The following is a 24,449-nucleotide window of genomic DNA, read 5'->3' on the forward strand; positions in this document are numbered from 1 at the left end:
CTTTCAAATCAATTTCCTAGAACTTCGAGCTATACGTTATGCGCTGCATGCGTTCAAGGACTGCCTTTCACACAAGACTGTTCTGATCCAAACGGACAACACAGTACCCATGTGGTACATCAACAAACAGGGAGGTACTTGCTCGTATCTCCTTTGTCAAGAAGCCGCACAGATTTGGGGATGGGCCCTGAACCATTCAATGTTCCTCCGTGCCACCTATCTTGCAGGCATTCAAAATATAGTGGCAGATCGACTCAGTCGTCAATTCCAACCACACGAGTGGTCCCTGGATCCCTCAATAGCAACCAGGATATTTCAACGTTGGGGTCAACCAACGATAGACCTGTTTGCATCACATCTGAATCACAAAGTGACCAATTTCTGTTCTCTACACAAACAGAAGAACCAGCCAGCCAAGGACGCCTTTGCTTGCCCTTGGAATTCAGGCCTATTATACGCGTATCCTCCGATACCACTTATAACCAAAACTCTAGTGAAGCTACAACAGGACAAGGGGTCCATGATACTCATAGCCCCGTATTGGCCTCGACAAGTCTGGTTTCCCACACTTCTAGACCTCTCAGTCAGAGATCCCATTCGTCTGGGAGTAGCTCCCACTCTCATAACTCAAGATCAGGGTCGATTGCGCCATCCCAACCTCCAATCCCTAGCCCTAACAGCATGGATGTTGAAAGCTTGATCTTACAACCGCTCAATCTTTCATCCAATATATCTCAAGTGCTTATAGCTTCACGTAAACCTTCCACACGAAAGAACTATTCTTCTAAATGGAAGAGATTCACCCTGTGGTGCAGGCAAAAGAGTATTGATCCTTTCACCTGCCCCACTACGTCTCTTCTCGACTATTTATACTATCTTTCAGAATCTGGTCTACAGACTTCATCTGTAAGAGTTCACCTAAGTGTAATCTCGGCTTACCATAACAAAATGGGAGATGCACCAATATCTACACAACCTCTTATCACCAGGTTCATGAGAGGTTTAACTCAACTTAAACCACCAATTCGGCCTCCAGTCACGACATGGGACCTGAACTTGGTCTTAGCAAGACTCATGCGTTCCCCTTTCGAACCCATGGATTCTTGTGATCTTAAATTTCTCACATGGAAAACTATCTTCCTCATAGCCATTACATCAGCTAGAAGAGTAAGTGAGTTATTTATTTATTTATTTATTTATAATTTTTTATATACCGCCGCTCATCAAAGATATCACGTCGGTGTACAATGCACTAGTTACAAGCACTAGTTACAAGTTACTAGTTACAAGGAGTTACAACTAGTTACAAGGAGTTACAAGCACTAGTCACATATGAACCTTACACTAGGTTTCTACATGACAGAGTGGTTCTCCGAACACATCCAAAATTCCTTCCCAAGGTAGTTACGGAATTCCACTTGAATCAATCCATAGTTTTACCCACGTTCTTTCCAAGACCTCATTCTCACCAAGGCGAACGAGCCTTACACACCTTAGACTGCAAACGTGCATTGTCTTTCTACATAAACCGCACAGCAGTCCACAGGAAATCTAAACAACTTTTTGTTTCTTATGATCCAAACAAACCAGGTAAAGCTGTGGGTAAACAGACTTTATCAAACTGGCTAGCAGATTGCATACAGTTTTGTTATGAACAAGCAGGCCTTCCTCTCCAAGGGCGAGTAACGGCACATGCAGTCAGGGCAATGTCAACCTCAGTTGCACACTATCGTTCAGTGCCAATTCTGGACATTTGTAAAGCAGCAACATGGAGTTCTCTTCACACCTTACAGCTCATTTACTGCCTAGATAAAGAAGGACAACAAGATTCAGCCTACGGACAATCTGTCTTAAAGAATTTGTTTCCAGTTAAAACCCAACTCCTTCTACAACCAATCTGCTGTGATCTTCGGCTGATTCATTTCAACAACAATACGTCACTGTTGACTCAATCACAAATGACTCAGCCTCTAGCTTGCTAATCACCCATATGTGAGGACTAGCATTCTGCTTGTCCTGGGATAAAGCAAAATTGTTTACCTTGTAATAGGTGTTATCCCAGGACAGCAGGATGTAGTCCTCACGAAACCCACCCGCCACCCCCCGCGGAGTTGGGTCCGATACGTTTTAATTATTTTATTTTTCGCTAAAGCTTATTGCTACATACGAGACTGGAGTGAGACCCCTGTGGCAGGGAATATTATGGCATGCCGGGCATGCTCCAGTAGCCTCAGGCAGCCAGTCAAAAGTTTTATAGAAGTTTTTCCTGCGTTCGGGCATCCGTCGGTGACGTCACCCATGTGTGAGGACTACATCCTGCTGTCCTGGATAACACCTATTACAAGGTAAGCAATTTTGCTATATCTTTTCATACTGACCAATCAGAACATACTCAGAGTGTTGATTCTAGATAAATGCAGTCCATTTCATTTGAGAATGTATTAGACCAATCAACTAATGGGTCTGGGTGGTGGCTGGCTGCATTCCAGCACGTAGGCAGAGTCCTTTGCATTCTGTGTCTACCACTGGTATACAGAATACAGCACTAGAGGGTCAGAAAGACAGGGCATACCTACATTTCCAGACAGATTCTTAAACCAGATCAACTTCAGGCTGGGAGGATCCAGGCTTAGCGAAATCTCTCCCTGAGCCTCTAAACAGCACTGACAGGGCTTAGAAGGACACATCAGGCTGAGATGCTCGAATATGACAGGCAACAGAGAGAAAGGCACTTGGGTTTCTTAGTCATCGGTGCCATCAGTGCACAGCCAACGGAGAATGTACGTCTATCCAGCTCGCATTGACAAATTGCAAGCGCCAAAAATTGATGCGCACCAATAGTACGTGCCACAAACACACACACAAACTGTGCGCCAAAACCTGGGCACACCACCAAACGGTTAAAACTTGTGCGTACAGCACGTGTGCAAGAGCCAGACGCACTAGAAGCACCAACGTTTCACTAGAGGGCAGTAAAGCAGCGCAAAAGCGGCAAAAATGCAGCCGCGGCCTTCCATGCAGAGCACAAGAAACAAGCCTTGCTGCGGGGCCTAGCCCACTGGTGCCGCTCAACCTGCCAAGTTCCCCTAACACCAACGGGAGCGGGAACAAACGCCGGAATAGCGCACCAGGCACGGAGACCGGAGGAAGTCCTGCAGACCCTTCTGTAATGTCTCTGTCTTCACTAAATTCTTTATTATTTTTATTTTTTTTTTTTTTAACTTACCTGAGCTCAGCCCTCACCGGCTGAGTACAGAGCACCACCGCTTTCGGCCTCCTGCACCCGCTGACTTTAAGCTGTACAACTGTTTAACCTCAGCCTTACTGTTCCTTATTCCAAAGGGTTTCAGTTCCCTAATTATCTTTATTTTTAGATTAGACTGCTTGCTGTGGCTAAACCTTCAGGGGGGAGGCTTCTCTCCTGGATCCCTTTTCTGTAATATATGTCTCAGGAATCGCACAGGAAGACTTTTTCTTTTTAGAATTGTACAGATAATTCATCTTTTATTAGTATGGAATCATAACAGCAAGCATACATTTCATTATATGTAAATAGGTTATAAGTAACATTACCCAGCCTCTTCAGCTCCCATGGACTGCTCTCACTCAGGGCATCCCCTATACACTCTTTTCCTTTTATTAAAGCCTCAATCCCTTCCTCCCAGCCTTCCCCCTCCAGCTGGCGCTAGGACATATTAGTCCAATCCCTACACTAAACCAACCCCTTGCACTTAAATATACTTTGTTATGTACCTTAAGCCAAGATACCGTTGATTATGTACTTTTAATGTTATTACCACTTTATATTGTTGCTACCCTGTTCTATTGTTCTTTTTCTCCAAGTTGTTGTACCTTGTTCTCTGTAAGACATAACTCATGTCAATTGTATGTTGTTTGAAATGTAAACCGAAGTGATTAGTAACCCTGTTACCTGAACCTCGGTATAAAAAAGCCTTAAATAAATAAATACATATTTTATAAATGTTCCAGTATAACTGTAATAATGGTCGTCTTCCTGGGGAGAAGGGTACAATGCAATGTACATGCTGAGAGAGTGCAGGCCTTCTCCAAATATCCAGTGCTCCAACCACCCCTTATATACAGGTTTTTCTCTCTGTCTGACCTCAAGCCCTCTGCACGCAGTCAGCAGTCATCCTTCTGACCACCAGGACACACATTTTCCTTCATTCTACAAACAGCTTAACTTCTCCCATCTGTTTCCCCTTTGGTGCTCTCAGGCACAGTTCCCACAGATAAAACAAAACTTTGGGTTCACGGTGATTCACAGGCACATGCATACGTCTTCTGCCAGATCCCAAGCTTCCCTGAGTTGCCTCGAAGGAACAAGAACAGTACAAGTTTCCACAGTTTTACAGCCCTTAGGCCTCAAAAGGTCACAGGTTGTTGCAAAACTGTTACAAGGGTCAGGTCTTGTCTCTACATTTCCCTCTTGAGGAATTCCAGAATTAGGAATTCCTCACTATTAGGGAAAAATGAAAGAGCAATGGGTGCACTGGTAGGCAGGGCTCTTCAGCAGTGATTATAGATTATTCAGTGGGGATCTGGGAAATCCCCCCACCACTTTTCTTCTCCTGGTGCTGCTGGTTTTTCTCCCTTGCTACCTGCTCCATTGATGGCGCCGTGGCTGCAGTGATTGTCCCCGTGCTGTGAGTGTCCTTGCCCCTCCTTTGCTGCCTATAGCCCCTCCTCCTACTTTGGGTGATGTTCAGATGCGACGTAAAGATTCCTGAAGCGCTAGTAATCTTATAATATAGGGAGAAAATAAAATAGGATTTCCAATCTTACTTGTGTCTGTAGAAATTATTTTGCTTTTATTGGTTGAGGAAAAGGGATCTCAGTTATCAGCACATGGAGGAGATTTCAGGGATGGGAGGGAGAGGGAAAGAATATGAGAAGACCAGGGATGGGGTGAGAATAAGGAAAGAGGATTAAGGACAGGAGATTAGAAAGTTTGAAAAAGAGGGGAGGTTTGGAAATCTAGGATGAGGTAAGAGGAGGAAGGAGAAGAGAGGAGGATGGAGTAAGAGGGATTTCAGAGACGAGGATCTGGGATCGGGAGGAGTGGAGAGGTAGGAAGGAGAGAAGAGGAGGTTCCATTACCTGCAGACAGAATCTGAGATCAAGGCAGGGAGATCCAAATTGCTATTGCTGTAGTGGGGAGTGGGAGAGTGGACTGGAAAAGAGAAGGAGATACTCCATGCCGCAGGAGACGGAGGGCTCTGGGGATACACCGGGCTGCTTCATTCTTACAGCATCAGTGATACGCTGCCAATTTCTTATCAGGAGGTTCACCCCAGCTCTGTCTGCCTCAATCAGGCCCTTCCTGTTCCCTACACAAGAGAAGGGGGATATCCAGGGCTGTGTGCATATTTACTGTGAGGCGCTGACCCAATGACATTTAGTAAAACATCCTCTGTGTATACTAGAAATGCAGATATTGCAATCCTTACCTAGACCTAGAGAGCTCAGGGTCTCATAATTCTCCTTCATCACCTCCCTGTAAAGCTCCTTCTGCTCTTCATTTAAATACCCCCACTCGTCCTGGGAGAAGGAGACAGCGATGTCCTCAAATGTCACCGGGACCTGAAACACAAACCAGAAACACTCATGGACAAGTGGAGAAGCTCAGCTGGCTTTAATCTCATAACATATTATCATGGAAGAGGGGATACCAGGACCCCTCATCCCCAGGAACTGCCAGACTTGTTCCCCTGGACTCAGTTTCCTTTCTGGACCTTGGGGTTTACAAGTCTAATCCCAGAGACAGAGAATATCAATCGTCTCTGCCTGGATAAATCTGAATAATAAAACCCAAGATCTAACAGAGCATTATCCAGAACATTAGGAACATCTGATTCTGTCACATCAGGAGAGCTCACTGTGCTCTCATCCTCCTGGTTTGCTCAGTCCCTAACCTTGGGTCATCTTTGATGCATCTCCCTCCTTCTGCATATCCAAAACACTGCTAAAGTGAGTCAGTTCCTCCTCTATAACACTGCTAAAATCTCTCCCTTCCTCTCTGAGCCTGCCACCAAAACACTCCTCCCCTCTCTTATCACCTCATAAGAACATGCCATACTGGGTCAGACCAAGGGTCCATCAAGCCCAGCATCCTGTTTCCAACAGTGGCCAATCCAGGCCATAGGAACCTGGTAAGTACCCAAAAACTAAGTCTATTCCATGTTACTGTTGCTAGTGATAGCAGTGGCTATTTTCTAAGTTAACTTAATTAATAGCAGGTAAAGGACTTCTCCTCCAAGAACTTATCCAATCCTTTTTTAAATACAGCTATACTAACTGAACTAACCACGTCCTCTGCCAACAAATTCCAGAGTTTAATTGTGCGTTGAGTGAAAAAAAAAAACTTTCTCCGATTAGTTTTAAATGTGCTACTTGCTAACTTCATGGAGTGCCCCCTAGTCTTTCTACTATCTGAAAGAGTAAATAACCAATTCACATCTACGCATTCTAGACCTCTCATGATTTTAAACACCTCTATCATATCCCCCCTCAGCCATCTCTTCTCAAAGCTGAAAAGTCCTAACCCTCTTTAGTCTTTCCTCATAGGGGAGCTGTTCCATTCCCCTTATCATTTTGGTCGCCCTTCTCTGTACCTTCTCCATCGCAATTATATCTTTTTTGAGATGCGGCGACCAGAATTGCACACAGTATTCAAGTTGGGTCTCACCATGGAGCGATACAGAGGCATTATGACATTTTCCGTTTTATTAACCATTCCCTTCCTAATAATTCCCAACATTCTGTTTGCTTTTTTTTTTTTTTAAATTTAAACTTTTATTATTTTCATTAAAGACATTCTTTAAAAAATAACAGGAAAATATGTTGTACATTCAATAATCCATATCATATAACAGAAAAACAACCATTTCTTTATACTTTGTAAACATATCATATAATTGGGGGAGAAAAAGTAATAATATATATTTACTTATATATATCTTATAACATAGGAGTTTCTTTCAACAAATTAAAACCCCTATCACATTCAAATCTGAAAGAGAAAGAGTGGAACTACTTTTATTGGACATCGTTCTCTGAAGTCACAGCTTGATTTTTATCTGACAAAAACATTTCTAGGTGTGCAGGGTCGGAAAAAACAAATTTTTTCCCCTGATATGTTATAAAACACAAACATGGAAATTTTAAAAAGAAAGTGGCTCCTAATGCTAACACCTGGTCTTTTAATTTCAAAAAATATTTTCTCTTAACTTGTGTCGCCCGAGCCACATCGGGAAAAATCGGAATCTTTTGACCACAAAACGGCACATCTTTATACCTAAAGAACTTTTTGAAAACACTCTCCTTATCCTGTTCTCTTATAAAGGAAATAAAAAGGGTGGCTCTCTTATTTATTATATCAATAGACTCTTCCAAAAAGGTAGAAACCCCTATACTAGAGGGGGCTTCTGTAACCATATCTCCCTCATCCTTTTTAGATCTTTTTAATGGGAAATAAAATATCCTAGATATCTTAGGGATAGCTTTGTCTTCATAAGTATACTTCCTTCAAAAATTTTTTAAACATCTCTTCTGGTGAGAGCAAATGCGTTAACGGAAAATTAATAATTCTTAAATTTTTAGATCTTAACATATTTTCTATATATTCAATTTCTTTATGCATGACTATGCTATCACGAATAAACACATTTCCAGAATTTTGCATTAATTGTACCTTACTGGTCAATACATTAACTTCTTTCTCACATTGACTAATTTTCTTAGTATGTTCTTCTATTACCTCTCTATTAACATTAATCACAGTGGACAAGGAGTTGTTCATCATTACCACATTACTATCAAGTCGTGCAATCATCCGCCCAAGATCTACTAATGTAACATTGTCAGGTATTGCTACCGGATCAGTGCTGCATTGTATATCGACTGGGAGTTTAACCTTAGAAACTTCCAAAGTTAATACTGATCTTAATGTTTCAGTCCTTGGGGAATCAGGTTGCTGTATCATCCCCGACTCCCCTTGAACTGCTCCTACCAGTCTGCTTGGTGCTTCTCTAGATGTTTCCAAGTTCGGCTGCGGTGGAGACGTTGGTCCATTGCCAGGACTTAGGGAGACTAAAGACGTAGCTCCCAAACTGTCCTCTTGTGGCCTTTCCCTCTGTCGTATAACATGATGGTCCATGGGGCCGGTGCGATTTTGTTGCACTGGTGAAGACGTGAAGATTTTTGCCTTCCTCTTTCTGCCCATAGGTAAATAACTTTTAGGAAAATGTAAATATGAACACCGGCCTCCGGACTCTCCTGGACTAAGCCGGACCAAGCCGCGCGCCCCTTCGGAGCGCGCAGCTTAGGAGGCGCGCCGGCGGCGATGGTGCGCCGCACTTCCGCTGTTCTTATCGTCGGTGAGGGGACGCCCTTGCTGACGTCACTCAGCCGCGCCCCCAGCACTTCCTGCCGGCGATGGATTCTTGGGGTCCAAGGGAAAACTTCTCGGGGTCCACGGGTCCAGGTAGGGCTCGGGGAAGGCAACGACCCCCTCCTTCTCTCTCGCTCACTCCCCGGATTCTGTTTGCTTTTTTGACTGCCGCAGCACACTGAACCGATGATTTCAATGTGTTATCCACTATGACGCCTAGATCTCTTTCCTGGGTGGTAGCACCTAATATGGAAGCCAACATTGTGTCTTCTGTAACTTGCTCTTTGCTAGCCTGCTGAATCGTTTTTCTCCCCTGCAATCTCTCCAATATTCAGCTGCATGACTTCTCTGTCTTTAACCTTGCTATGATCATGTAACCCCTCTTCTCAGGTCACTACATTGGCTCTCTGTCCACTTCCACCTACAATTCAAGCTTCTCTCCCTCCCCTACAAATGCATTCACTCTGCAGCTCCTCATTTTCTCTCTTTTCTTTTCCTTCCTCGTCAACGCCATTCATCAGGCAAATTGCCCTTATCTGTGTCTTTCTCCACCACCGCCACTTTTCAATTCTGTGCTTTCCAACTTGCTTTGCCGAGTGCCTGGAAGAGACTTCCTGAGTCCATGTGTCTTGCTCTCTCTCTGGCCATATTCAAATCCAGTTTAAAAACTCGCCTTCTTGGGGCCGGATCCAAGATGGCCGCTCGATAGACTCGCTCGGCGTTGGATCCCTTGGACATGTTTGAGTCTCTTTTCTTGCTGCATTTTACCTGCGATGTGGAGAAAACGCAAACCAAGGACTGAACCTCACCCTGCGGTTCCTCCGACGTTGCCTTTCTCCGGCCCGATGGATGCCCATGTGGTGCGCAGCGACATGAGGTCAGGGCGTCAGCTGCTGGAGAGTGGGGGGGGGGGAGGGGAATTCAAGCTCCCCTCTCTCCCTGGCTCAATAGTCGCCACTCCGCCCCGCCAGGGGAACGTTGCTGGATGACCCTGCCGCGATGAGAGGTACCCTGGAAACGAAGAAAATGCAGCCAGACCAAAGTGCCGGAGGGCGGGACTCTGCAGGGTTCGCCAGGGCAGACGCAGCGGCAGGGAGCCCAGAATTATCACCAGGGCAAACTGGTGTGGGAAGAGAGGCGTTGCTGGAGGAGCCTGCTGGTGCTGTCGGAGAATACCTACCATGGTAAGACCTGCAGTTACTTCCAGTAAATACTAAAATTAAAGAGGTGGAAGATAAAATAAAAGTGTTGTCTAATACAACTGTAGAACTGGAAAAACAAGTGTCTGTTATCAGAACTCAAGTTAATGGAATCCAGCAGGTCCAGTCAGCAATGATTGGAGAAAGAAACAACCTGTCTTTGAAAATCGAAAATTTGGTCAAAAATAGAAATTTGAGATGTATACATTTTCCTCAAATACCAATAATTCCCCCTAAGGAGTTGTTCAGGAGATATCTCATGGAAACGCTTCAGGTTACCGAGAATTTAATTCCGCCAATCTCAAAAATCTTCTTTTTCCCAAAGTTTAAAAAAAAGGGAGGAAGAAAGTGAAGGAATAACAACCTTGATACCAGTTCGAGAGCAAAACCCGGATATTTCAGCCCTTTTGGAGACTTCGGATACTGAAGTGCCAGTTCCTGCACCGTTGATAGTGCCTTTAGCCCTTGAACCAGATAAAGACTGGTTAATGAGACTGTGCTTTAGGGATAGAAAAGGATTGTTTCTTGGGATGTAAAGTCAGAGCATTCCCAAATGTTGTTGCGCCCGGCCACAGACGGCTGCACTCTCTCTGTCTCACCTTTTTCTCCTCTCTCTCTTCTCCTCTGGGAAAGATGGCTACCTCCGCTTCAGTACGCCGACCCCTCCGGCACCCCCGGACCGGCATGGGCGATTGCGTTCGCCATGTTCTCCCTGAGGCCTCCTAGGGCGCTCGCTGCTGCCCCTTCCTTTGAAGATGTTATGGCGGGAACCTCCGGGGCGTCCGCACCGCATGACGTCACTACCTCCGGGTACTTAGCCTCCGACTTCCAACACTGCTACGAGTTAGCAAGGATTCCGGTCCTACATGGAAACGTTCTCTCAGCGTACCTACTCCTACAAATCCTCCGGGGTTACTCTCACTTCAGGACGCTCTGGGTACCCGCTCCTCGGTGGCCTTCCGCTCCTGCCTACCCTTTGGGGTTATCTCGCTTCAAGAATACTCTTGGAACACCCGCTCAACGGGGGTCCTTTTTTTTTTTTTTTTTAACCATGGCTTCTCCCACCGCGAGCCCTTTTTTTTTTTTTTTTTAAATTTGTAACTTTTATTTTATTGGGGTAATATTAAACAGTAGGTACAAAACTATCATGCACATCATATCCTTTTTGCTAGGGATCATAAGAATCATACAGAGTATTGAAAAAACAAAGCTCCAGTACTGACATGGTATGATAACAGCAACCCCTAAAATACAGGATAATAGCAAAACAACCCCCTCCCCCCTCCCACTTCCTTGTATAAATCTAATAACATTAACGCCACATACATATCAGGTATGCATATAAAAAGGATATAAATCTCTAACACAGTTTGCAAGTACACAATAGCGTATAACAGACCCCGCACTGTGACTCAGTAGGCCGCACCCCCAGACAAAAAGGTACAATGTGCCCCTTTTATAGGATAAGCAGGTCCACTCCAAAAAGTCATAATTATTTGGAGATGTTTACTAGCCATGCCTCATAACCTTGCCATGCTTTTGTAAACTTATCAGTGGTCTTATGTTTGTGCGCTGTTATTTTCCCTAAAGTATGCATGTTTAACACTCGTGTCTGAATGTCCTGAAGCGATGGGACTCGAGAGTCCCTCCAATGGAATGCTAAGGCACAACGTGTCGCTGTTACCACATATTTAATAAAAAGATTATGATAAATCCACCTGTCTGGTATTTCTTTGTTCAATAAAGCCTGAGAGGGAGGGAGAGAGAGCACCCCTCCAAGTATATTAGTAAGCCAAAGCGAGATGCTCTGCCAGACACCCTGCACCTGGGTACAGGTCCACCACATGTGGAAAAAAGTTACTCGTTGCTGACACTGCTTCCAGCAGTGCCCAGTGTTATCTGAACGCATATGGCTTAACTGCGTCGGCGATATATACCACCTATACAGGAGTTTATAGCCATTCTAGGAAAAGTAAAAAGTCATGGGATAGGTGGCGATGTCCTTTCGTGGATTGCAAACTGGCTAAAAGACAGGAAACAGAGAGTAGGATTAAATGGGCAATTTTCTCAGTGGAAGGGAGTGGACAGTGGAGTGCCTCAGGGATCTGTATTGGGACCCTTACTGTTCAATATATTTATAAATGATCTGGAAAGAAATACGACGAGTGAGATAATCAAATTTGCAGATGACACAAAATTGTGCAGAGTAGTTAAATCACAAGCAGATTGTGATAAATTGCAGGAAGACCTTGTGAGACTGGAAAATTGGGCATCCAAATGGCAGATGAAATTTAATGTGGATAAATGCAAGGTGATGCATATAGGGAAAAATAACCCATGCTATAATTACACGATGTTGGGTTCCATATTAGGTGCTACAACCCAAGAAAGAGATCTAGGTGTCATAGTGGATAACACATTGAAATCGTCGGTTCAGTGTGCTGCGGCAGTCAAAAAAGCAAACAGAATGTTGGGAATTATTAGAAAAGGAATGATGAATAAAACGGAAAATGTTATAATGCCTCTGTATCGCTCCATGGTGAGACCGCACCTTGAATACTGTGTACAATTCTGGTCGCCGCATCTCAAAAAAGATATAATTGCGATGGAGAAGGTACAGAGAAGGGCTACCAAAATGATAAGGGGAATGGAACAACTCCCCTATGAGGAAAGACTAAAGAGGTTAGGACTTTTCAGCTTGGAGAAGAGACGACTGAGGGGGGATATGATAGAGGTGTTTAAAATCATGAGAGGTCTAGAACGGGTAGATGTGAATCGGTTATTTACTCTTTCGGATAGTAGAAGGACTAGGGGACACTCCATGAAGTTAGCATGGGGCACATTTAAAAGTAATCGGAGAAAGTTCTTTTTTACTCAACGCACAATTAAACTCTGGAATTTGTTGCCAGAGAATGTGGTTCGTGCAGTTAGTATAGCTGTGTTTAAAAAAGGATTGGATAAGTTCTTGGAGGAGAAGTCCATTACCTGCTATTAAGTTCACTTAGAGTATAGCCACTGCCATTAGCAATGGTTACATGGAATAGACTTAGTTTTTGGGTACTTGCCAGGTTCTTATGGCCTGGATTGGCCACTGTTGGAAACAGGATGCTGGGCTTGATGGACCCTTGGTCTGACCCAGTATGGCATTTTCTTATGTTCTTATGTTCTTATGTTCTCTATATGTTGGGCCGAAATTAACCCTTTTCCCAACTCCCTGGGCGATCTTTTTCCATTCCTCAATTGGCCACGTCTCCTGTAGATCCCTTTCCCAAGCAACTATATGAGAAGCCGTCGTGTGAAGCTCCCCTGCCAGAAGATGATAAAGTTTGGAGATGTGCTTACAGCGTGCATACAAAGAGTCTCAATAGGCGGATAACTCCCTCACTACCTGTGATTGAGATAGAAAATGCCTAATCTGCATGCACTTATACAGGTCCCTAGTGGATAGACAGTACCTCTCCTGAAGCACCGAGAATGGCACCAACCTCCCCGGCTCCCATACATGAGTTATCTGATGGATACCCTTATGCTTCCAATCTTTAAAAGCCTGGGAGGCTATCGTCGGAAGAAAAGAAAAATGATGAAAAAGGTGGGTACTTAAAAAGAAAGATCCAGCTCCCAACAATATTGGTGGCCATTGGTCCCACACCTGTAGGGTAACCCTCACAGACTCAGGTAGGTCCACCTTAGGTTGCCATCTTTTGCCACAACACCGCTGTGACAGGTAGTGAGGCCAGTATCTCCTGGGCCAGCTTCGCCCAAGGCTTTTGCCGCTTAATATTATGCCACTCCACTGCTGCTTTGAGTTGCACCGCCCCCAGGTAGTACTGTAAGTTTGGCATTCCCAATCCTCCCTTTGAGCGAGGCAAGTAAAGGGTTGCTTTCGCTATCCTAGGACGCCTGGCTTTCCAAAGCTATTTAAGGAGCCTGTTCTGCCATTTGACCAGAGTCTGTTTTGGGATAACAATGGGTAAGGTCTGGAAAAGATACAATATCCTGGGCATTACATTCATCTTTATGACCGCCAAGCGGCCCAGCCATGAGATAGGATATCTGTCCCATTCCTCCAAGTCCTTATACATTTTTGCGATGAGAGGGGGATAATTAAGTTGGAACAAATCTCCCTGGTTGCCAATATAAATCCCCAAGTATTTTATTTTGTCTTTTGCCCACTTAAAGGGATGGGACTTGCATCACCTGCGGTGTGGATACATTTAAAGGTTCTGATTTTTTTTTTTTTGTATTGAAATATTTTTTATTGGCATATATAAATAACCAACGCATACATGTGAAAAGAATCAAATTACAAACAACAAGAGGTACACATTGGAATAGTACACTACTATAGATAATAAGCCATTATATAATTAACAAAGGAGAATACCCTGACCTTCCCTCCCTTCCCCACGGGAGGAAACACAGAGCTAGGCGAGCATGTTATATAACACTGGGATAGAAAACAATCAGATGCCATCAATTCACAAATTCCAAGAGGAGTAACTAATCCAACTATACAGACATTATAAGGCATATCATTATACGTGAATTCCTCTGTCTCCTCTACAACAAGGGTGGACATAAGAACATAAGAAAATGCCATACTGGGTCAGACCAAGGGTCCATCAAGCCCAGCATCCTGTTTCCAACAGTGGCCAATCCAGGCCATAAGAACCTGGCAAGTACCCAAAAACTAAGTCCATTCCATGTAACCATTGCTAATGGCAGTGGCTATTCTCTAAGTGAACTTAATAGCAGGTAATGGACTTCTCCTCCAAGAACTTATCCAATCCTTTTTTAAACACAGCTATACTAACTGCACTAACCACATTCGCTGGCAACAAATTCCAGAGTTTAATTGTGCGTTGAGTAAAAAAGAACTTTCTCCGATTAGTTTTAAATGTGCCCCATGCTAACTTCATGGAGTGCCCCCTAGTCTTTCTACTATCCGAAAGAGTAAATAACCGATTCACATCTACCCGTTCTAGACCTCTCATGATTTTAAACACCTCTATCATATCCCCCCTCAGTCGTCTCTTCTCCAAGCTGAAAAGTCCTAACCTCTTTAGTCTTTCCTCATAGGGGAGTTGTTCCATTCCCCTTATCATTTTGGTAGCCCTTCTCTGTACCTTCTCCATCGCAATTATATCTTTTTTGAGATGCGGCGACCAGAATTGTACACAGTATTCAAGGTGCGGTCTCACCATGGAGCGATACAGAGGCATTATGACATTTTCCGTTTTATTCACCATTCCTTTTCTAATAATTCCCAACATTCTGTTTGCTTTTTTGACTGCCGCAGCACACTGCACCGACGATTTCAGTGTGTTATCCACTATGACACCTAGATCTCTTTCTTGGGTTGTAGCACCTAATATGGAACCCAACATTGTGTAATTATAGCACGGGTTATTTTTCCCTATATGCATCACCTTGCACTTATCCACATTAAATTTCATCTGCCATTTGGATGCCCAATTTTCCAGTCTCACAAGGTCTTCCTGCAATTTATCACAATCTGCTTGTGATTTAACTACTCTGAACAATTTTGTGTCATCTGCAAATTTGATTATCTCACTCGTCGTATTTCTTTCCAAATCATTTATAAATATATTGAACAGTAAGGGTCCCAATACAGATCCCTGAGGCACTCCACTGTCCACTCCCTTCCACTGAGAAAATTGCCCATTTAATCCTACTCTCTGTTTCCTGTCTTTTAGCCAGTTTGCAATCCATGAAAGGCCATCGCCACCTATCCCATGACTTTTTACTTTTCCTAGAAGCCTCTCATGTGGAACTTTGTCAAACGCCTTCTGAAAATCCAAGTATACTATATCTACCGGTTCACCCTTATCCACATGTTTATTAACTCCTTCAAAAAAGTGAAGCAGATTTGTGAGGCAAGACTTGCCCTGGGTAAAGCCATGCTGACTTTGTTCCATTAAACCATGTCTTTCTATATGTTCTGTGATTTTGATGTTTAGAACACTTTCCATTATTTTTCCTGGCACTGAAGTCAGGCTGACCGGTCTGTAGTTTCCCGGATCACCCCTTGAGCCCTTTTTAAATATTGGGGTTACATTTGCTATCCTCCAGTCTTCAGGTACAATGGATGATTTTAATGATAAGTTGCAAATTTTTACTAATAGGTCTGAAATTTCATTTTTTAGTTCCTTCAGAACTCTGGGGTGTATACCATCCGGTCCAGGTGATTTACTACTCTTCAGTTTGTCAATCAGGTCTACCACATCTTCTAGGTTCACCGTGATTTGATTCAGTCCATCTGAATCATTACCCATGAAAACCTTCTCCATTACGGGTACCTCCCCAACATCCTCTTCAGTAAACACCGAAGCAAAGAAATCATTTAATTTTTCCGCGATGGCCTTATCTTCTCTAAGTGCCCCTTTAACCCCTCGATCATCTAACGGTCCAACTGACTCCCTCACAGGCTTTCTGCTTCGGATATATTTAAAAAAGTTTTTACTGTGAGTTTTTGCCTCTACAGCCAACTTCTTTTCAAATTCTCTCTTAGCCTGTCTTATCAATGTCTTACATTTAACTTGCCAATGTTTATGTTTTATCCTATTTTCTTCTGTTGGATTCTTCTTCCAATTTTTGAATGAAGATCTTTTGGCTAAAATAGCTTCTTTCACCTCCCCTTTTAACCATGCTGGTAATTGTTTTGCCTTCTTTCCACCTTTCTTAATGTGTGGAATACATCTGGACTGTGCTTCTAGAATGGTATTTTTTAACAATGACCACGCCTCTTGGACATTTTTTACTTTTGTAGCTGCTCCTTTCAGTTTTTTTCTAACAATTTTTCTCATTTTATCAAAGTTTCCCTTTTGAAAGTTTAGCACGAGAGCCTTGGATTTGCACACTGTTCCTTTTCCAGTCATTAAATCAAATTTGATCATATTATGATCACTATTGCCAAGCGGCCCCACCACCGTTACCTCTCTCACCAAGTCTTGTGCTCCACTGAGAATTAGATCTAAAATTGCTCCCTCTCTCGTCGGTTCCTGAACCAATTGCTCCATAAAGCTATCATTTATTCCATTCAGGAACGTTATCTCTCTAGCGTGACCCGATGATACATTTACCCAGTCTATATTGGGATAATTGAAGTCTCCCATTATTACTGCACTACCAATTTGGTTAGCTTCCCTAATTTCTCTTAGCATTTCACTGTCCATCTCACCATCTTGACCAGGTGGACGGTAGTATACCCCTATCACTGTAGTCTTCTCTGACACACAAGGGATTTCTACCCATAAAGATTCAATTTTGTATTTAGTCTCATGCAGGATGTTTATCCTGTTGGACTCTATGCCATCCCGGACATAAAGTGCCACACCTCCTCCCGAGTGCTCCTCTCTGTCATTGCGATATAAAATATGAATAGCGTAAAATGATGGGTGAGGCATGAGGTAGAGCAGATAGCAGCATTGCCTTTGCCATTACGAGAAGGCGCCTTGTTATCCGCTAGACTGGGCTTCCATCCACTTAACATATGCTTCCCAAGTACTCATAAAACGTTTCAGCCTATCGTGATGTACCGCTGTTAATCTGCCTAGCTGATAGTAAGTAAACAATCTGCCTTGTACTTGCACTAGTGAGGGAGCACTTTTCTGAGTCCAGTGTAAAGCAATTTCTGATCGTGCTGCAATAAAAACTTGTAAAGTAAAGTGTTGTTGTGCTTTTGTAATGCCTACAAGAGGCGAACCTAGCAAAGCGTTCCAGGGGCGCACTTCAAGAGTTGTAGACAAAACCTGAGAAATCCAGTCCCTAAGTTAATTCCAGAACTGGGACACTACGGGGCATTCCCACCAATTATGGTAATATGTGCCAACATGACCACAACCCCGCCAGCATCCCTCTGGATAAGAAGATCTAAATTTATGTAAGGTCACAGGAGCGTAATGCCATCTGTGCAGCATTTTGTAGCAATTTTCTTGCAAACCGGTGGATATGGAACACTTATGTGTCCATGCATAAATGATATCCCAGTCCTTGTCCTCTAAGTGTGTTTGAAAATCCAGTTCCCAGGACACTCGGTGTCTGGGCTTTTCAGGTGGTTTACTTGTGAGAAGTGCGTAAATTTTGGATATGGTTCCCTGGATTACTGCGGCATTTTACAATAATTTTCAAATAGTGTACCTGTCAGGCGGAGAATCCCTTTGCGCAGCCCTCTGTGTACAAAGTGGTTTAACTGAGCGTAATGCAAGAAATCAACGCTGTCCAAAGAATACTGTGTACGCATTTGGCTGCTGGTCATAAGGGTACCCTGTTGTAAAACATGATCTATTCTGGTGATGCCCGACTGTACCCACTGTCTCAAATTCCTCGACATATCAGATGTAGAGTATACCGTGTTAGTAGACAGGTGAGTCATCAAAGAGTATGGCGCCGTGCCCACTAGAGTATCTCTCCATTGTTGCCATACCCTAAAGGTTGTGTGTAAAGCGTAAGGAAAGTATTGAGTGGGACCCCAGGACGACCTAGGCTGCCAAGGCAAAGCCGACACGGGGAATGTGCCCAGCAATGATTGCTCCAGTCGTACCCATTGTGGTATGTCCTGGGAGCGGTGTAACACAACAAATGCTCGCAATTGAGCTGCACCAAAATACCAAATTAAATTGGGAAGATTCAAACCACCCCTAATCTTTGGTTGATACAATGTGGACCTGGCAATCCGAGGGGGGACGTTTACGCCAAATGAAGCTGCATAGAATTAGTTGCCATTTTTTAAGCAGGGTGGTGGGCAAGAATATAGGTATAGTAGTGAAAACGTAAAGAAATCGCGGTAGGACATTCATTTTAATGATGGCTAGTCGACCCATCCAGGAATGATGCTGCTGATGCCACTTGTTTAGATCAGCTTGTATAGAACGTAGGAGGGGATCATAATTTAGTACAAAGAGCTGCTTTGTGTGGGAACCGAGTCGCACCCCCAGATATTTCAAGGAAGTTGTTGCCCACTTGAATGGAAATTGCCGACTGAGGATATGTACCTCCTCTAACAGCATAGTTAAATTTAGTAGTTCCGACTTATCGTAGTTTACCTTCATGCCGGATACTGACGTGAAGTCAATTAACTCGGACATAACTCCCTGTAATGATACCATTGGATCCACTAGGGTAAACATCACGTCGTCAGCGAAAAGGGATATCTTAAATTGCTCAGCACCTCTCCTGATGCCCTGAATGTGGTCCGCCTCCCGTACTTTGATGGTAAATGGCTCTACGAAGAGGGCAAACAACAACGGTGACAGGGGGCACCCCCTGACGTGTCCCCCTTTGTATCTCAAATGGCGCCCCATACCTTCCATTCGCCTTAACTCTAGCCATCGGTTGTGCATATAGTTTCCTCAGCCATGTTAGGAAAGAGTTCCCAAAAGGCCATACACTGCAATGTTTTAAACAAAAATGGCCAATGGACAAGGTCGAAAGCCTTTTCTGCATCCAATGATAGGAGGACGGCTGGGGTGTTTGAGTTATGGACCAGATCAATAATATCAATAATACGTCTTACGTTGTCCGCCGCCATACGGCCGGGGACAAAGCTCACCTGGTCACTATGCACCAGACCCGGCAGAACTCCATTCAGCTGAGCGGCTAATATCCGGGCCAATATCTTCAAATCGATATTAATTAAAGATATAGGTCTGTAGGAGCTACATTTGGTGGGATCCCTGCCTGGCTTCGCCAATACAGTGATACCAGCCGTATTTGAATCCTGAGAAATACACGCCTCCCTCAGTAGTGAGTTGTACATTTCAGTTAAGGGTCCCACCAATTCCTTAGCATAACGGCGATAATAAGCCCCAGTAAATCCGTCTAAGCCCGGTGCTTTGCCTTGCTTCAGCTTTTTAATTGCTGCATGCACTTCGATCGTGGTAATAGGCTTATCTAAAAATGCCTGTTGGGCGCTGGTAAGTATGGGCAATTGGAAGGATTGTAGGTATCGGTCAATAGCCTCATCATGTATATTAGTGTCCCTAGAATAGAGTCGAGAATAGAAACTAGTGAAGGAGTCACGTATACCAGCAGACGTAGTGTTAAATAGCCCCTGTTCGTTTTGAATCTTGGCTACTATGGTTTGAGCCTGAGCTGCTTTTAGTCGATGGGCTAAATACCTCCCCGCCTTATTACCCACCTCAAAGAATTGCTGTTTCAACAATGTAAGATGATGACTGATAGCGGAATCTTCCAGGGACCTCAGCTTATCCTTAACTTTAAGCAATTTTTTTATAAACAACCTCAGAGTGTGTAGTGCTATGTTGTTGAGTCAGAGACGCCAACTCTGCCGATAATAAATTATGTTGTTGGTCTCTGACTCGATTGCAATGTGCAGCCCTAGCTATAAACACACCACGCATTACCACCTTTGAACAGTCCCAAACTGTCACCGGGGATAACTCCTCATACTGGTTTTCCCTAAAATAATTATCCAGGTGTTTCATCATCTGCTCATTAAACTCTGGATCTTTTAAAAGACCTTCATTTAGTCTCCATTGCCTGTACCCATTCTCGGAATCCGTAAGGCATATCTCCGCCCACAATGGAGCATGGTCTGTCCAAGTAATATTGTCAATGCCCACTTTTTGGACCTGATTTTGCGATAGAGCAGAGAAAAAGAGATAGTCTATTCTGGAGTATGTGCCATGGGGGTGTGAGAAAAAGGTGTAAGAACGTGAGTGCGGGTAGTGCTTTCTCCAGATATCCAGAAGGCTCCATTTGTCCAGAAATGAACGCCATCTATTCCTAAATTTGGAAGCTGGCGATGACTTAGAACTAGTATCCAAGATGGGATCTAATATGGCATTGAAATATCCTCCGAGAAGGAGATCTCCAGCCAACTGTTGGTGCAGAATCTGATCCAGAGTGTGCAGAAATGCTAATTGATTAATATTAGGAAAGTATACATTTAAGAGGGTTATTATGTGCTTGCCCACTCTTATCTGTAAGAGAATGTATCTGCCCTGAGGATCCACTATCTTACAGAGCTCCTCATATACTAGAGAGGATGATAGTAGTATACCCACTCCAGCATATTTGGAGTTCTGGGTACTGGCTGCCCAATAACTGGAAGGGTATTGGGAAAAACGGAGGAGACGTTCATGATGTTTGCGAACATGCGTTTCCTGTAAGTATACTATGGACGCTTTTTGCCTCTGCAGTTCCCTGGTTAGCAGTTTGCGGGGTATATTCAACCCCCTGACATTAATAGAAACTACCCTAGTCGCCATTTATGTAATAAGAGGTCAAAGTGTGATCGCCCATAAGTGCATTCCATACTTGGTCTAAGGCGCTCTGCCTGATCATGCCAATCCTGCCTCTGCTGTGTAGCCAGTCTGTGAATTTTATGGTATGTATTCCCCCTCCAGGTGAGAAAGATAAGCCCATGTGTTCCTTCCCTTAAACATGTGGATAAAGGTGAACCGGTAGATGTAGTGTATTTGGATTTTCAGAAGGCGTTTGACAAAGTCCCTCATGAGAGGCTTCTACGAAAACTTAAAAGTCATGGGATAGGAGGCGATGTCCATTCGTGGATTACAAACTGGTTAAAAGACAGGAAACAGAGAGTAGGATTAAATGGTCAATATTCTCAGTGGAAAAGGGTAAACAGTGGAGTACCTCAGGGATCTGTATTGGGACCGGTGCTTTTCAATATATATATAAATGATCTGGAAAGGAATACGACGAGTGAGGTTATCAAATTTGCGGATGATACAAAATTATTCAGAGTAGTTAAATCACAGGCAGACTGTGATACATTACAGGAGGACCTTGCAAGACTAGAAGATTGGGCATCCAAATGGCAGATGAAATTTAATGTGGACAAGTGCAAAGTGTTGCACATAGGGAAGAATAACCCTTGCTGTAGTTACACGATGTTAGGTTCCATATTAGGAGCTACCACCCAGGAAAAAGATCTAGGCATCATAGTGGATAATACTTTAAAATCGTCGGCTCAGTGTGCTGCAGCAGTCAAAAAAGCAAATAGAATGTTAGGAATTATTAGGAAGGGATGTGATGTGAATAGGTACTATTCTTTGTTAATTAGCACAGCAGTGAGTCACTCAGGAAATCTAACTGAAGTGTACATTTCCTAAGGGAGTGTTCTGCACTAATTTACCTTAGAAGCACATTATAAATTAGAAGGAAAGAGCTCAGTAAACCCACATTCCAGTGGGAACACTGAGAGGAGAGGATCACCTTGCTGGTGGCTGAAAGGAATCAGTAAGTTTTTACTTGGGAGATTGTCTTTTTAAAAGTATTGGGGCAAAGGTAACTATTTGGGAATATTATTTAGTGTGTTTGTGCCTTTAATAGTCAGGCTGTGAATAAACAAGTTAGATTATAATAGTCAGGCTGTGAATAAACAAGTTAGACTATTTGTATTTTTAAATAGTCAGTCTATAAGGTAGCAGTAGGTAGGCAGTGAATAAACAAGATAGACTGTTTGTATTTTTAGTCAGTAAGGTAGCAGTAGGTAGGCAGTGAATAAACAAGTTAGACTGTTTGTATTTTAGTCAGTCAATAAGGTAGCAGTAGGTAGTGTGTTTATTTTTAAAATTCTGCAGAACTGAGTGTTCTCCAGACTGTTAAAGAACTGAGTTTTTGTATTTAATACTAAGTGAGTGCTTGTATTGAAAAAAAAAAAAAAAAACCCCCAAAAAAAAACCCCAACCCAAAAAGTAGCCAGAAGCTAGAAATAAGCTAGGAGCAGTGTATACCTAAGTAAAAAAGTTGAATAGTTCAGCTCAGTTACTCACCTTGGAAAGGTGTTGAGGTAGTGTGATTAGGTTTGAATAGGGACCAACATTTGTTAATCAAGGGAGCAGTGAGTCACTCAGGCTGACTAACTGAAGTTAGACTGTTTGTATTTTCCAACCCACCCACCCCTAGCTCATCCCTTAATTTATAGGCAGGTGCCACTTTCACAAAAAAAAAAAAAATCAACAAAAACTTTATTGAGAATTCAATCAGACCCCAGTAGGCCACATATTGAATTCACTAATACATTTAAAGGACATTAGACACAATCCTACTCCCATAGCAACCTAAAACTTAACTAGAAACTGATCAAAATTGAGATGAAGGCAGCAGTCCAGCAGCAAGAAGGGGGCTTCCCAGTCTTTTGCATCAAGTGTCACATGTATGATTTTTTACCCACCGGTGAGAAGTTGTACATGTGCACGCGATGCAAAGAGCTCCTGGCTCTCAGAGAACGAATCCGATCTCTGGAGGCAAGAGTGGCAGACCTGGAGGAGCTGAGGGAGACAGAGAGGTATATAGATGAGACCTTCAGGGACATAGTAGTCAAGTCCCAACTTCAGACTGGCAGCCCTGGTGCTGCCTTGGAGGAAGAAGGTCTCATGATGGGAGAGCACCAACCAGGTGCAGCAGGAAAGGATCCTGTAGCAAGGACCTGCTCTCCAGGTGATGCATTGTCCTTTCGCACTGAGGATATCTCCCCAAGGCCTAGTGCCCAGGAGGGAAGGGTTAGGTCGGCCGTCATAGTTGGTGATTCGATTATTAGGAATGTAGATAGCTGGGTGGCTGGTGGGCGTGAGGATCGCCTGGTAACATGCCTACCTGGTGCGAAGGTGGCGGACCTCACGCGTCACCTAGATAGAATTTTAGACAGTGCTGGGGAGGAGCCGGCTGTCATGGTACATGTGGGCACCAATGACATAGGAAAATGTGGGAGGGAGGTTCTGGAAGCCAAATTTAGGCTCTTAGGTAGAAAGCTTAAATCCAGAACCTCCAGGGTAGCATTCTCTGAAATGCTCCCTGTTCCATGCGCAGGTCACCAGAGGCAGGCAGAACTCCAGAGTCTCAATGCGTGGATGAGACGATGGTGCAAGGAAGAGGGATTCAGTTTTGTTAGGAACTGGGGAACCTTTTGGGGAAGGGGGAGTCTCTTCCGAAGGGATGGGCTCCACCTTAACCAGGGTGGAACCAGACTGCTGGCGCTAACCTTTAAAAAGGAGATTGTTCTAGTTTAAAAGCTGCTCTAAGGGGAAAGCCGACAGTCGCTCAGCAGCACATGGTTCGGAGAGAGGTATCTTTAAAAGATACTAATGATGCATTAGAATCAGGGCTTCCCGACAGTGAGGTTCCAATAATTAGAAAAGCAGTCCAAGTGCCTGTAACTAAAAACTCACCTGAGCTAAAAAATTCTAACTTATCCCTATCAATTAAAAAGCAGAATGATAAAACAAACAAAAAACAAACTCTGAAATGTTTGTATGCTAATGCCAGAAGTCTAAGACGTAAGATGGGAGAATTAGAATGTATAGCAGTGAATGATGACATAGACTTAATTGGCATCTCAGAGACATGGTGGAAAGAGGATAACCAATGGGACAGTGCTATACCGGGGTACAAATTATATCGCAATGACAGAGAGGAGCAGTCGGGAGGAGGTGTGGCGCTTTATGTCCGGGATGGCATAGAGTCCAACAGGATAAACATCCTGCATGAGACTAAATACAAAATTGAATCTTTATGGGTAGAAATCCCTTGTGTGTCGGGGAAGACTATAGTGATAGGGATATACTACCGTCCACCTGGTCAAGATGGTGAGATGGACAGTGAAATGCTAAAAGAAATTAGGGAAGCTAACCAAATTGGTAGTGCAGTAATAATGGGAGACTTCAATTACCCCAATATTGACTGGGTAAATGTATCATCGGGTCACGCTAGAGAGATAACGTTCCTGGATGGAATAAATGATAGCTTTATGGAACAATTGGTTCAGGAACCGACGAGAAAGGGAGCAATTTTAGATCTAATTCTCAGTGGAGCACAGGACTTGGTGAGAG

At 43.5% G+C, this 24,449-nt stretch overlaps 1 protein-coding gene across 10 annotated transcripts in view; it reads right to left on the minus strand.

The window, feature by feature from the left end:
- Positions 1-24,449, minus strand: part of LOC115083627 (zinc finger protein 585A-like) — a 738,796-nt gene that overhangs the window by 45,838 nt on the left and 668,509 nt on the right. For all 10 annotated transcript variants that reach the window (XM_029587553.1, XM_029587552.1, XM_029587555.1 and 7 more), the window contains exon 4: positions 5,472-5,604. In XM_029587553.1, the coding sequence (XP_029443413.1) occupies positions 5,472-5,604 (133 nt within the window). The remainder of the gene's footprint in view (positions 1-5,471; positions 5,605-24,449) is intronic.

This window comes from Rhinatrema bivittatum, chromosome 2 (assembly GCF_901001135.1).
Source record: "Rhinatrema bivittatum chromosome 2, aRhiBiv1.1, whole genome shotgun sequence".
NCBI classification, from domain to species: Eukaryota; Metazoa; Chordata; class Amphibia; order Gymnophiona; family Rhinatrematidae; genus Rhinatrema; species Rhinatrema bivittatum.